Genomic DNA, 12,128 nt, shown 5'->3' on the forward strand with positions numbered 1-12,128 from the left:
TGAGCTGGGATGATGACAGTATCCTAACCTGCCTGGGACATTTCCTGTGGTGGCCTGCCTTTTTTAACTAGAGGCCAGCGACAAGAGACCAGTGATCATTTCAATACAAGATATCATGAATTTCCAGAGAGAAAAAGGATGTCTGCTGTATAATGATCTTCCTAGTCTGAATAATCCATCCTTCCTTGCGTGCTCAGGCCTTGATTCAGCAAAGGATATAAGCACATGTTTAATTTTAAGCACATGCTTAAATCCTGTTGATTCACATGCTTTGCTAACTAAGGATGGGATTATGACAATCATTAGCACAAGTGTCTAAGTGCTTTTCTGAATCAACCTTCCTGAATACGCCTTACTGCATAACTTTCTGCTTCAGTCACATAAATCCTTAGAAATGCTGGCTCCTTCTACTCCTGACATTCCCAGCTATGTATTTGTCTTCCTGCCTCCTTCCTCCCTGTCTCCATGTCTTTGTTTTCTTCACAAAGCAGAGTTCAGTGGATTTCCTGTACTTTTTCTCAGGCTGTTACCCTTAAAGTGACAAAGCCTGGCAGAAATCAGGACTTCCCTCAAAATGAGGAAAGCAGTAGGGACAAGAGCAACTACAGGCAGCTGGGGTCTTCTCTCAGAGATAGGTGTTAGGGCTCTGACAGGGACTAGCCAGGGGAAGCATGCAGCAGCTTCTGAGTTGCTTACCAACCCCTTGCATTCCTCAGTCTGTCTGTTCCTCCCATCCTCTGTGATTTGTCCACTATTCCCCTGCTCCAATCTGCGCCACCACCCCGCCCTCTCTACACTCTGCAACTGCTACTTGCCCAGTCCCTGGTCTGCTCCACCCCCACTCCACTATCTAATCTGCCTCCACCCTCCCTGCCACTGATCTGTCCCTCATCTGGCTTGCCACTCTCCACCCCCACCATCTATTCCACCATCGTGACAATCTGCTTCTCCATCCCTCCACTGCCCTCTGAGCCTCTCAAACTATTTCTCTAGCCTACTCACCTCCTGATCTACTCCATACCATTCCCCTGCGTGCTTATTCCCCTATGCTCTCTCATCTGCTCCTTATCTTCCCCTGCAGATCTGTTACTCTTCTTTTCTACCCTGCCTCTCCAGCTCCTGAGTCACTAAGGAGTTTTTTTGGGGGGGAAATGAGGCTCAGGGTAAAGGGCAGGGTAAGGCCAGCAGCTTCACTGGGGTTTCACATTCCTAATGGGCGTGTACAGACACTTTGCACATGCTCATACATTCTAAGACAGGGCAGGATCTTCTATTACACAGGGACTCAACACCAAGCACTGCATAGCAGCACCGCCAATGAAACTACTCCCTCTCCTAGGTAGGTGATTTTCCTTCCCAAATAAGTGAGGGGCAGGTGGAAGAAGGTGGTGGTAGGGGGGTTGGAAAGATGAAACTGGGGAACAACTTTGCAGGGGCTAGGCAAAGGACAGAGTCAGTGGCAGCTGAGGGGAAAACTCATGGGTAACAATGATTAAAAAGTTTCCCAGAACTCTGGTTAGTGCTGCTGCTGCATTTGACTATCCCATCGCATCAGGGTAACCCGAACATCTCAAAGACCGTCGGTATTAGCTCTCTGAATCCCTCAAGTGCTTGCATTTATTTCATTCTGTAATCTGCTCTGTAAAGCCAAAGCTATTGATTTGTCTTGGTGAGGGATGTTCTTGGACTTCACTTCTCCTCTAGCTTTTTTGCTTCCGATATCTGAAAGATACTCTGAACAGTAAAAATAAATGAACGAGAAGATGAAATTTGGGAGGAAATGAATTGATTTGGTTTGTATATAGTTTTTAAACAAATATTTAATTTTTAATTTTTTTAGTTTTTCATGAAATTTTTATTTGTCCAGTAAAGCAACTTTTCAATGAACTTTTTAGAGGCAGTGAAAGCTGTAATTGTAACACTAGACTAGCGAGTATCCAGCATGATATTTTGGTAGAGAGAAGCAGAATTGCAGGGGAAGGGAGTACCAAGAAGGGGCTTTATGTTTTGTAACTTTCCTTATGTCTTTCTAATGGTTTGTAAAGTACAAAGTCGGAAGTGTTTTTCCCCTCCAGTGTTAGCTGCCTGGTTTTCTTAATGATATATATTTATGTCAGTGGGCATGTATAATTTTTTGTGAACTGTTAGTTTCCTCAAAGTCAGCAGTTCCTCTGTCTTTCTTTGTGTTGAAAACTATACACATGTATACAATGGGAAAGCAGCTTCTTAATTTAGGAATCATTTAGTGGGAGAATGTAGAAGGTAGCACTTTTGGAACACAGACATGATATTTAAAAAAGACTTCCTTTAAAATGATTTGGAGGGTTTTTTAAAATGATAATGCTACAAATGTTGTTCCATGGGAATTAAATCTTCTCTCAGATTGTGACTATGTTCTGTGTTAACTAGATATGGGTAGACATGGTTTAAAAATTGATCTAGGGAACTCTGACTGGTATTTTTCACCTGGTTATTGTTGAGTAGTTTGGATTACATTCCATGCATAATTCTGGATACAAAGGCAAGTATCTGCCTCTTCAGTGGGAAGAAGTAGAAAGCTTTGAAAACCTTTCAAAGGGTTTTCCCACTCCACTATGTACGTTTTATGTTGATCATCATTTTAAGCTTGTGGAACACAGGTTCCAATACTCCAAAGGCTTAAATGTATACTTAATTTTGACCATTTAAGAAGTCTCATTGAGTAAGTTTTTACAGGACTGGAGCTTCAATCCTTTGTACCACTTCAGTGATACCTTACTCTTTAATGTTTACATAAAAACTAAGAATGGCCATATCGGGTTGGACCAATGCTCTATCTAGTCCCATGTCCTGTCTTCTGACAGTAGCTCATGCAAAGTGCTTCAGAGGGAATGAACAGAACAGGGCAACATATTGAGTGATACAACCCCTGTTTTCCAGTTCCAGCTTCTAATAGTCAGAGGTTTAGGAACATCCAGAGCATGGGATTGTGTCCCTGACCATCTTGGATAATAGCCATTGATGGACCTATCCTCCTTGAAATTACTTAATTCTTTTTTGAACCCAGTTACACTAATTTTGGCCTTCACAACATCCCCTGGCAATGAGTTCCACAGGTTGACTGTGCATTGAGAGAAGAAGTTGTTCCTTATGTTTGTTTTATACCTGCTGCCTATTAATTTCATTGAGTGATCCCTGGTTTTTGTGTTATATGAATGGGTAAATAACACTTCCTTATTTATTTTCTCCATGACACTCATGATTTTCTAGAACTCTATCATATGCCCCCTAAATCATATCTTTTCTATGCTGAACAGGTCCTACTCTTTTTAATCTCTCCTTTTACGGGTGCAGTTCAGTATCTTAATCGTTTTTTGTTTTGTTTTGTTTTTTTCCCTTCTCTGTACCTTTTCCATTTCTAATATATCTTTTTTGAGATGGGGCAACCAGAACTGCATATAGTATTCCAGGTGTGGGCATACCATGGATTTATATAGTGGCATTATGATTTTTTCTGTTTTATGATCTATCCCTTTCCTAATGGTTCCTATCATTGTTAGCTTTTTTGACTGCTGCTGACATTGAGCAGATGTTTTCAGAGAACTATCCACGATGACTCCAAGACCACTTTCTTGAATGGGAACTGCTAATTTGGACCCCATCATTTTATATGTATAGTTGGGATTATGTTTTCCAATGTGCATCCCTTTGCGTTTATCTACACTGAATGTCATCTGCTATTTTGTTACCCAGTCACCCAGTTTTGTACCATCCCTTTGTAACTCCTCACAGTCAGCTTTGAACTTAAATATCTTCATAACTTTGTATCATCTTCAAACTTGGCCATGTCACTGTTTACCTTGTTTTCCAGATCGTTTATGAATTTGTTGAACAGCACTAGTCCCAGTATAGATTCTTTGGGGACCTCTCTCCAATATGAAAGCTGACCATTTATTCCTACCCTTTTGTTTCCTATCTTTTAACCTATCTCTTACCCTTCCATAAGAGGACCATCCCTCTTATCCCATTAGTGCCCTTTTACTGAAGAGCCTTTGGTGAGAGACCTTATCAAAGGCTTTCTGAAAGTCCAGGTACACTATATCCACTGGATTACCCTTGTCCACATGTTTGGATTTAGAATTCTCTCTAAGAATTCTAATAGATTGGTGAATCATGATTTCCCTTTATAAAAGCTGTGCTGGCTCTTCCCTAACATTTTGTGTTCATCTATGTGTCTGATTGCTGGAACACCCCCAGTTGGCTGGGCATGTCCTGCCCATATCTGATTTTAGAATTCAGTATGCATTTTAGAAACAAACAAACATGGTTTACATTTGTTTCAGTGTTTGTGTCCAGTCTGCTGGACTATGGCTACACTTCTCCGAACTGCAACATGACGTGCCATAAAGATGCGGAGTGTGAAGTTAAGGGTGGATTGCAAGGCTGCTATTGCTCCCCAGGATTCACAGGAAATGGCATACATTTCTGTCACGGTAAACATATTTTACCTATGTTCATTGCTACAGGGCATGAAAAATATACCTAGTACCTATTGAGGACTAAATTTATAACCAGAATAATACCTATGTTACCCACCAAGGCTAAAAAACTGAAGAGCTATCCCTGGTAATTTAAAGTAATAGTGGGTACCGTATTTGATTGCAACTTGTCAATCAAGTTTCTATCTAATATTTTAATATAATTTACCATATTACATCTCTCTTGTTTTATTAGACCTGCTTTCCCTGTTGGACTTTGTTCCACTTTGTCTTTTCTTTCCTATGATAGATAATTATATATTTTCCCCAAGTTACTGTCAGCTATTTTTCCTTATGTCCTCCTCTTCCCCCACCCCTCTGGAAAGATTACAAGAATAGAAGTACACAATTTATTGAAAGAATGGTTATATAGGTCACCTACATTGATTGGTTTCAAAGTAGCAGCCGTGTTAGTCTGTATCCGCAAAAAGAAAAGGAGTACTTGTGGCACCTTAGAGACTAACAAATTTATTTGAGCATAAGCATGCGATGAAGTGAGCTGTAGCTCACGAAAGCTTATGCTCAAATAAATTTGTTAGTCTCTAAGGTGCCACAGTTCTACATTGATTGTCTGCCTTTTTCCACTGTTGCCCACCTCAGTGCTACCAACCAACTCTCATGATACCTGATGTTTTTTCCTAAAGCCCCAGATCCCGGAGCCCTGTGACTAAGTGAGAATCTCAACTTTAATAAAAAAAATAACTTTCTGTGGAGAAAAGCTTGAAAAAGTGAACCTTAAAGAAAAATAAAACAGAAGACAAATAAAAAGAGTCCTAAATACATTATTTTAAGCCAATCTTATGGATTTTAAGCCAATGACATGACTTTGGAGGGGCCTGACTCAGTATTTTTGAAGCTTAATAGGCAATACTGCCACTTCCACACTCCTTCACACTGATTCTCTTGCACATAAGGCTTTTCAGCTTTTCTAGACACCTAATATTAATAACTGATAAGCCAATGTTCCTCCTTTCACCTCAGCTGCTGGAAAGGGAAGTAAGTTCGGATTCCTAACAGGAATCTGTCCCTTGGGAACTCCATCTTTCATAGGTATCTGATAGGTATCTGATTACTTTGAAGCTTCCCTCACCTCCGGTCATATCCTTCTGGCTGCTGGAAGGGCTAAGGAGTTTCTTTTTTTCTCTGTTCCTCTCTCCCATCTCAATCTCTACTCTTAGCATTCTGGGCTTCTGCAACATATGTGGAGAGAAAGGGAAGTCCTGCTACTCTGTCCCTCTCTCTGCTTTCAGGCTGATGTAAGTGAGGTCTCTATACTCTTCCTCTCCCCCAGCCTTCATCTGTGAGTTGCCCTTTGCAGTGAATAGCTGTAATGCCTGCCTCTGCTGCTCCAGCTGCTTGTCAGGCTATGCCCAGCTGCAGCATTGTGACCTGGTTCTTGTCAGTTTTCACTGCTGTTCACTACATCTTTAACAGCAGTCATGAACAGTAACCAGACCCTGCGCAGAGCTTCCCCTAGTGCACCTTGGCAAAGCTCTGAGCAAAAACAAAGGCACGGAGCTAGCTGTGAGCAAAATAAAGAAAACATCTCTGCACTTGGGAGCCCTTGATTCAGGGTTATAAACCTAAAGGCTAGAAATTTACTTTCTTTTTATGAAAGCATAGGACTTGAAGGTGCTTGCCTGGGAAAGCTGCCTTCCCTGCATGTGTCTAGGGAATGTTTAAGTGTAAATATAACTGATCAATTAATGAAAAACTGTAGTGACAAAAAAACCCAGCTCACCTGAATCCCAGTCCAATGATCTATCCACTAGCCCAGTTAATCTAATTGATTGCAATGTTCAATACATGTTTGCAGAATCAAGATCTCCATTTGTGAATAATTATTCAATGAAAAAATCCAAGAATTTCAATTAATATTATTTGCAACTCACATTTCCTTCTACCCCATTATCGTGTCACTAGGATATTTTTTCAATGAGGAGAAATTATGAGTCAGCAATTAAATTCACAGCAAAGATCATTATGTCCTCTTTCACTATCCTTCCTCCCCAAGGTCTGAGGTATTTTTAATGTTTATATTTTGTTTATATTACCCCCCCACCCAAAGACTTAGAGACACTTATAGGTTACCGTTTACACCAGCTGCAGTTTAAGACAAAAGTATCAGTCATTCTCAAAGCCTCAGGCTTGATTAGCTGTATAGAGTTATGCTAAGTGTCAGGAAGTGCAATCCTTCAAACCAAATTCCTACAAGTGTTCAAGCAAGGCAGCTTCCAGGCAGATTCATGGTGCATCACGGTGAAATCAAGACTGTTGGGGTGTGTCTACACCGCAGAAAAAATCATGGGACTGGCCTGTGCCAGCCACCTCAGGCGTGTGGGCCTCGGGTTGCAAGGCTGCTTCATTCCTATGGATACTTTCAGTCTCTGGCTGGAGCCTCAGCTCTGGGATCCTCCCATTGCATGGTCCTACAGCCCGGGCTCCAGCCCAAGTCTGGAAGTTTACACAGTTATGAAGCAGCCCCCCAGCCTGAGCCCTGCGAGCCTGAATTGGTTGGCATGGACCATCGTGGGTTTTTATTTGCTGTGCAGACATATCTTTAGAGGCCTCCATTAGGTTAGACCAACAGTTTCTATAACAAACTACCTCTAAAATCACCAAAATCACTTACCCTCCAGCTTAATAGCACAGTTCATATGTGGGATGTTCTTTCTGAAAGAGAGGCTGTGTTATGCAGAACATTGTCAACACTGTATGTATTCTTCTAATAGCATAAACAAGTTCAATTTAATTGGATAGGCTCTAAAAAGGATTAAAAATGTACTCAGGCTACACCCCATCATAATTAGCTTAAAGCTAAAAAAAGTAGAGCAAAGCTGCAGTTGTTTAATGATGTATTAGATCTTGTTGTTCTAGATAGAGCATGCAGCACAGCAAGCTACACATTTCTCTTCAATTAATAATTTAAGCTTTTATGATGATAATTCAATCATCTTCAAAGCAGACCATCAATCATGCGTTAACATAAGCATTTTTTCGAAATAGTGCATATAATGCCATTATGTAAGAATTTTAGCCCTTTTTGTTATTTAGAAAGGTTGTAACAGTCATAATTACTGTCATTAATATGAATAATGTTGCATTGCATAAGCCTATCTTCTCCTCTGTATTGCATCTTTTTGCTGATAACCAACCAAACCACAGTAGCTCTTTCTTTTGAAAAAGAAGTTCAAGCTCCATTTTTGTCTTCATGATATGATTTTCTCTCTGTAAAAAGCTTTTAACATCAAAACACACCCGTTGTCAGTTTAATTCAAAGTCAGTTTATATAAAACTGTCCCTCTTTATTTAAAGGGACACTCTCAATTATTTCTAAATGGTTTTAATTTGTCTCTTTACACTCAGTTGCTTGTAACACCTTTTAAGTACTTGTAAAAATTATTTCCCTGCCAAGTCTGTCTTTTCAATGTGATACACTTAGACATTTCCCTCTGAGTTTATTGTGAAGCACAAGGCAATATAGTCCTGTTACTTATTTACTAGCACTATCATTGATCAATCATGAATCACTGATGTCAGCATACCTTAGGGAAAGGGGTTTGTTAGTTAACTTGTCCTCTCTTTGCCAACTGGCTAAGTGACTGCAGAGCACACAAAATTATTGGACTCACTGTGTCTAGATAGATACACACACACACACACACACATACATATATATATATATATATATATGAATTTAATTTCCTGGTGTCAAAATCATGGATTTTAAAATAATTATCCATTTAGAACTGTGTGGATTTTTTCCCACCAGGTTTCAGGTGTTTTCAATTAGATCATGTTTTGGACCTTCAGGAAGCATGCTTTCATCCAGTCCTGCAAACAGTTACTTTCATGCCTAGTCCCATTGTCTTCAGTGGGAATATGTGTAGGAGTGAGTATAGCTATGGGAATGACTGTTTGCAGGAACTGGCATCTTTTATGTATTAGCATTATAATTTACCCAGTGATAAATTCTGTCTGCATATAATCCTCCAGAAAATTACAGATGAGTCACTTTTTCAAACTTTACACTTTGCTGCAAAATAACCTTACATTTCTCTTATTTCTTGTAAAAGTTCTATGTCTCTAACTCTCTATTTATAATATGACACAGAGAGAATGACCTTACACAATGTAACCATTTTCCTTCTAGGGCTCGGTTTGGAGGCATATATAATAATGGCAGTATATTTTGAATATAATACATGTGGTAGTATATTATTTGAATGTAATGCATGTGGCCTGCATATTTCCTGACATCTGTAATTGAACTTGCACAGCTAACATTAAGGTAAAGCATGAAGCTAGCATTACGGTAAAAATATAACCAAATAGGACTGATTTATCAGAGAATTAACTTCCTTTCATGCAAGATTTCTGTGGATTTTGCACAAATAAATAGAATATATCTACCACTTTTATAAATCCTTTTCTTTATATAAGAAGGGTGACCTTTTTCTTTTGAACACAAAACATCCTTACAAGCTAAAGAGAACAGAACTGGCCATGTAAATTACATGTTGCTTGTAATCCTGACTTCCTCCATTCCAAAAAACTTTCAGACCTTTGGAGAAAAGCAGAGTGCGGAAGTGAAGCTTAAGTGAAGTCAATCTTTTATTTTTAAAACAAAGAAAAATGGCCTGGCACCATTTAAGCTTTCTCAGGCAGTTCTATCATTTCAACACTGGCTGCCTCTTACATGCTGACTGCCAATTTGCGGCTTTGTTGGCACACTGCAGAAAATTAAAGTAAACAGTGTGATCACCATGTTTACTTTAACTTTCTAAAATATGGCAGGAAAATGAAGCAGTGCTGTTTGTTCCAAGCATGCAGGCAGGAAAAATAGGAACACAATATCCCTCCAGATTTCCTTTTAAATGTCCATTGACAATTAGCCTTCTAAAAGATGAATCAATCTTATTTGTAAAGTAGATGCAGTTTTTTTCAGACTTAGCGAGAAGGGAATGATGCCATCAAGACAACTTTAAACTTTAGTAGGACACAGGGCTCTGAAAAGCTATCATGTCTCTTTGTTCAATATGCAATAGAGTAATATTTATCAGTTTCCTAGAATCACAGCCTAGATTTATCAGTTTTCTAGAATCACAGTGTAAAGTAATATTTTATACCAAAATACAGAAGCCCTGTTTGATTGTTGGTAATTTACCTAAATTCAGCTAAATCAAATTGAAAGCCTACTGGAAATCCAAATGTAGATATATTATTAATGTGTCTTGTTTTATTGAGAGGCACGGTGTTGGCTTTATGGCTTTAGCCAACTCTGAAGATGATCTTTCCTGCAAGACACCAGGTTATCACCCTAATGTGATGTTGTCATATTCTACCATCCAGCCTTCATGGCAGTCCCTGAATTCATTTTGATTCGTCAGTGTCCCTATGGTCATTAAATGGCATACTATAGGTGTATGGTTCCAGAGAGATTTTTCCTTACAAAGTAACATGACCCTGTAAAACCACTGTCTCTAGTCATTTTTATTCTATAAAAAGATAGTCTTTAGCAGCAAATAGTCTAGTCTAAATGCTGGACCAGCAAAGGATAATTTTTGTTGTTAGCAGCAGATACACATCAAATGTCACCATGCTTTTACTTCTATGTTTATCAAAAAGCCTGAAACCACTGACATAAAAGATCCTGTCCACCCACTTCTAAATCCATCTCACTGGTATCAGTAACCAGAAACCATAAAGGCCAAATTACAGCAGCTTTAGCATAGTGCAGAAGAGTTGGGAGATGATATGCGTTAGTTAGACACATGTTATTAGGCTCAGTACATGGTTAATAGGGCAAAATTCTTTTGCTTGTGTTATGCAGAAGATCAGACTAGATTATCTAATGGTATCTTCTGGCCTTGAAATCTATTGAACCCTTTTGCTCCACCATCCCTCAATGCAGGATACAGGCAATGTGGTTGATCATGTCCTAGTAGTGCAAAGGTAGGAGGCACCATTGATGACATCCATGCATGCAACTTAGAGTAGTCTATACTTCCTGTGCACTGGCCAGAGGCTGTGGGTCTGTGAAGAAGGAAATTGTACAAATATAGTAGCAGCTATCACTGAGTGTACTCACCCTGGGTTCCCAGAAGCATTGTGTGTACTCCTGCCCTCTGTAAGCCCATGTGCTATCTGTAGGCCACCATTTGTGTACTACACCTCCTCATCATTGTCACAGCAGCTCAGGCTTTCTTAGCTATAAATAAGATGAAAGTGAAATAAAGTCCCAAGCCTACAAACTGTTCCTCACATGAATAGTTATGCTGAGGTCAATGGGCAAGGACTACTCACCTGACTAGGAGTTTGCAGTATCAAGTCCTCAGTCCGTTGTTCATGAAGATCTGAAGTCATGAAAAACTTGGTACCGACACATTGTACTCAAACCCTAGCTTCTATTGAAAGCAATTTAATTTTTTTCTCTGCATTAATATTGGCTGACTTTGACATTCATGTTATTAGGTAGAGTCCTCCTAGGAGACTGATCATCATTCGGGGAGAAGGGGCTAGCTGAGTGAAGTGTGTGCATAGTCTTGTGAATAAGGTGCCTGACTTTGGTATATGGTATAGCACACGGATGTGGGTTCAAGTTTTCTTTGTGCTTCTATTAAAATTCTGTATTTTATGTAGTAAATAATGTAAGGGATCTTCTGGAATTTGCTGACCTGCAAAAGTCAATCCTTCTTGCAGATCAGGAGGCTGGAAAGGCTGACCTGAAGCACACTTCTGCAACAAGGAGTTGTAAAGGAGTCCCAAGGGGTTATGAGCACTTTAACTCCTGTATCCAGTCCTCTCCTCCACATGGGCTAACAGTTTCATTAGCAAACTTGAGGCATAATGAGCATGTGTAATGCCGACAGACCCTGGTCGTCAGTGGGTGGGGTCGAACCAGGGACCTCTGGAGCTTAGTGCATGAGCCAAAAGCCAACTGGTGCTTAGGTAAGGCTGTAGAGCAGACTCATTAATCTCTCTCTCTCTGAGTGGTCTCGGTGCCACTAGATGGGACAGAACACCACACCTAGAAGGTGTGTGGGTTACATACTTCCCCTAGCTGAGGAAGCGCATCCCAAGCTTCAGAGACTTCCCAATTGAAATCCCAGACGAGCCCCCACTTGTAACGCCGACAGACCCCGGTCATCGACGGGCAGGATCAAACCAGGGACCTCTGGAGCTTAGTGCATGAACCTCTACCGCATGAGCTAAAAGCCAACTGACTCTTAGCTAAGGCTGTAAAGCAGACTCATTAATCTCTCTCTCTAAGTGGTCTCAGTGCCACTAGATAGGACAGAACAACACACCCAGGAGGTGTGTGGGTTACACATGCTCAGAGCATTCTCAAAGCATGCCAGGCTGAGCCGAGTCTATTTCTGCCTCCCGGAAAAAGGGCAGTTGTAGGTATGGTTTTGATTTAGGCAGCCACAACTTCTTCTGAAGAGTTTCTGTACATGAGCCATCACCAAGGCTTCTGTTTTATTGGCTCCTCTCTAAAGAAAATATGTGATTCTGGATGAGCTATATAAAATCTGAAGAAGAAAATCCAGGATAGAAAAAAATATATTTGTTGAAATGTTTCATGCCTCTGATCTTGGGCGTGTTCTC

At 40.1% G+C, this 12,128-nt stretch overlaps 1 protein-coding gene across 2 annotated transcripts in view; it reads left to right on the forward strand.

Moving 5' to 3' along the window:
• Positions 1-658: 658 nt before the first annotated feature.
• The window catches only part of ADGRL4 (adhesion G protein-coupled receptor L4), a 97,646-nt gene continuing 86,176 nt past the window's right edge, over positions 659-12,128 (forward strand). Inside the window, exons 1-2 of one of the 2 annotated variants that reach the window (XM_038413656.2) lie at positions 661-1,339; positions 4,323-4,472. In XM_038413656.2, coding sequence (XP_038269584.1) covers positions 1,318-1,339; positions 4,323-4,472 — 172 coding nt within the window. In that variant the 5' untranslated portion in view covers positions 661-1,317. Of the gene's footprint in view, positions 1,340-4,322; positions 4,473-12,128 lie in introns of both variants that reach the window. The other variant, XM_043490525.1, reaches the window with a different exon arrangement.

The sequence above is a fragment of the Dermochelys coriacea genome, chromosome 8, assembly GCF_009764565.3.
Source record: "Dermochelys coriacea isolate rDerCor1 chromosome 8, rDerCor1.pri.v4, whole genome shotgun sequence".
NCBI classification, from domain to species: domain Eukaryota; kingdom Metazoa; phylum Chordata; order Testudines; family Dermochelyidae; genus Dermochelys; species Dermochelys coriacea.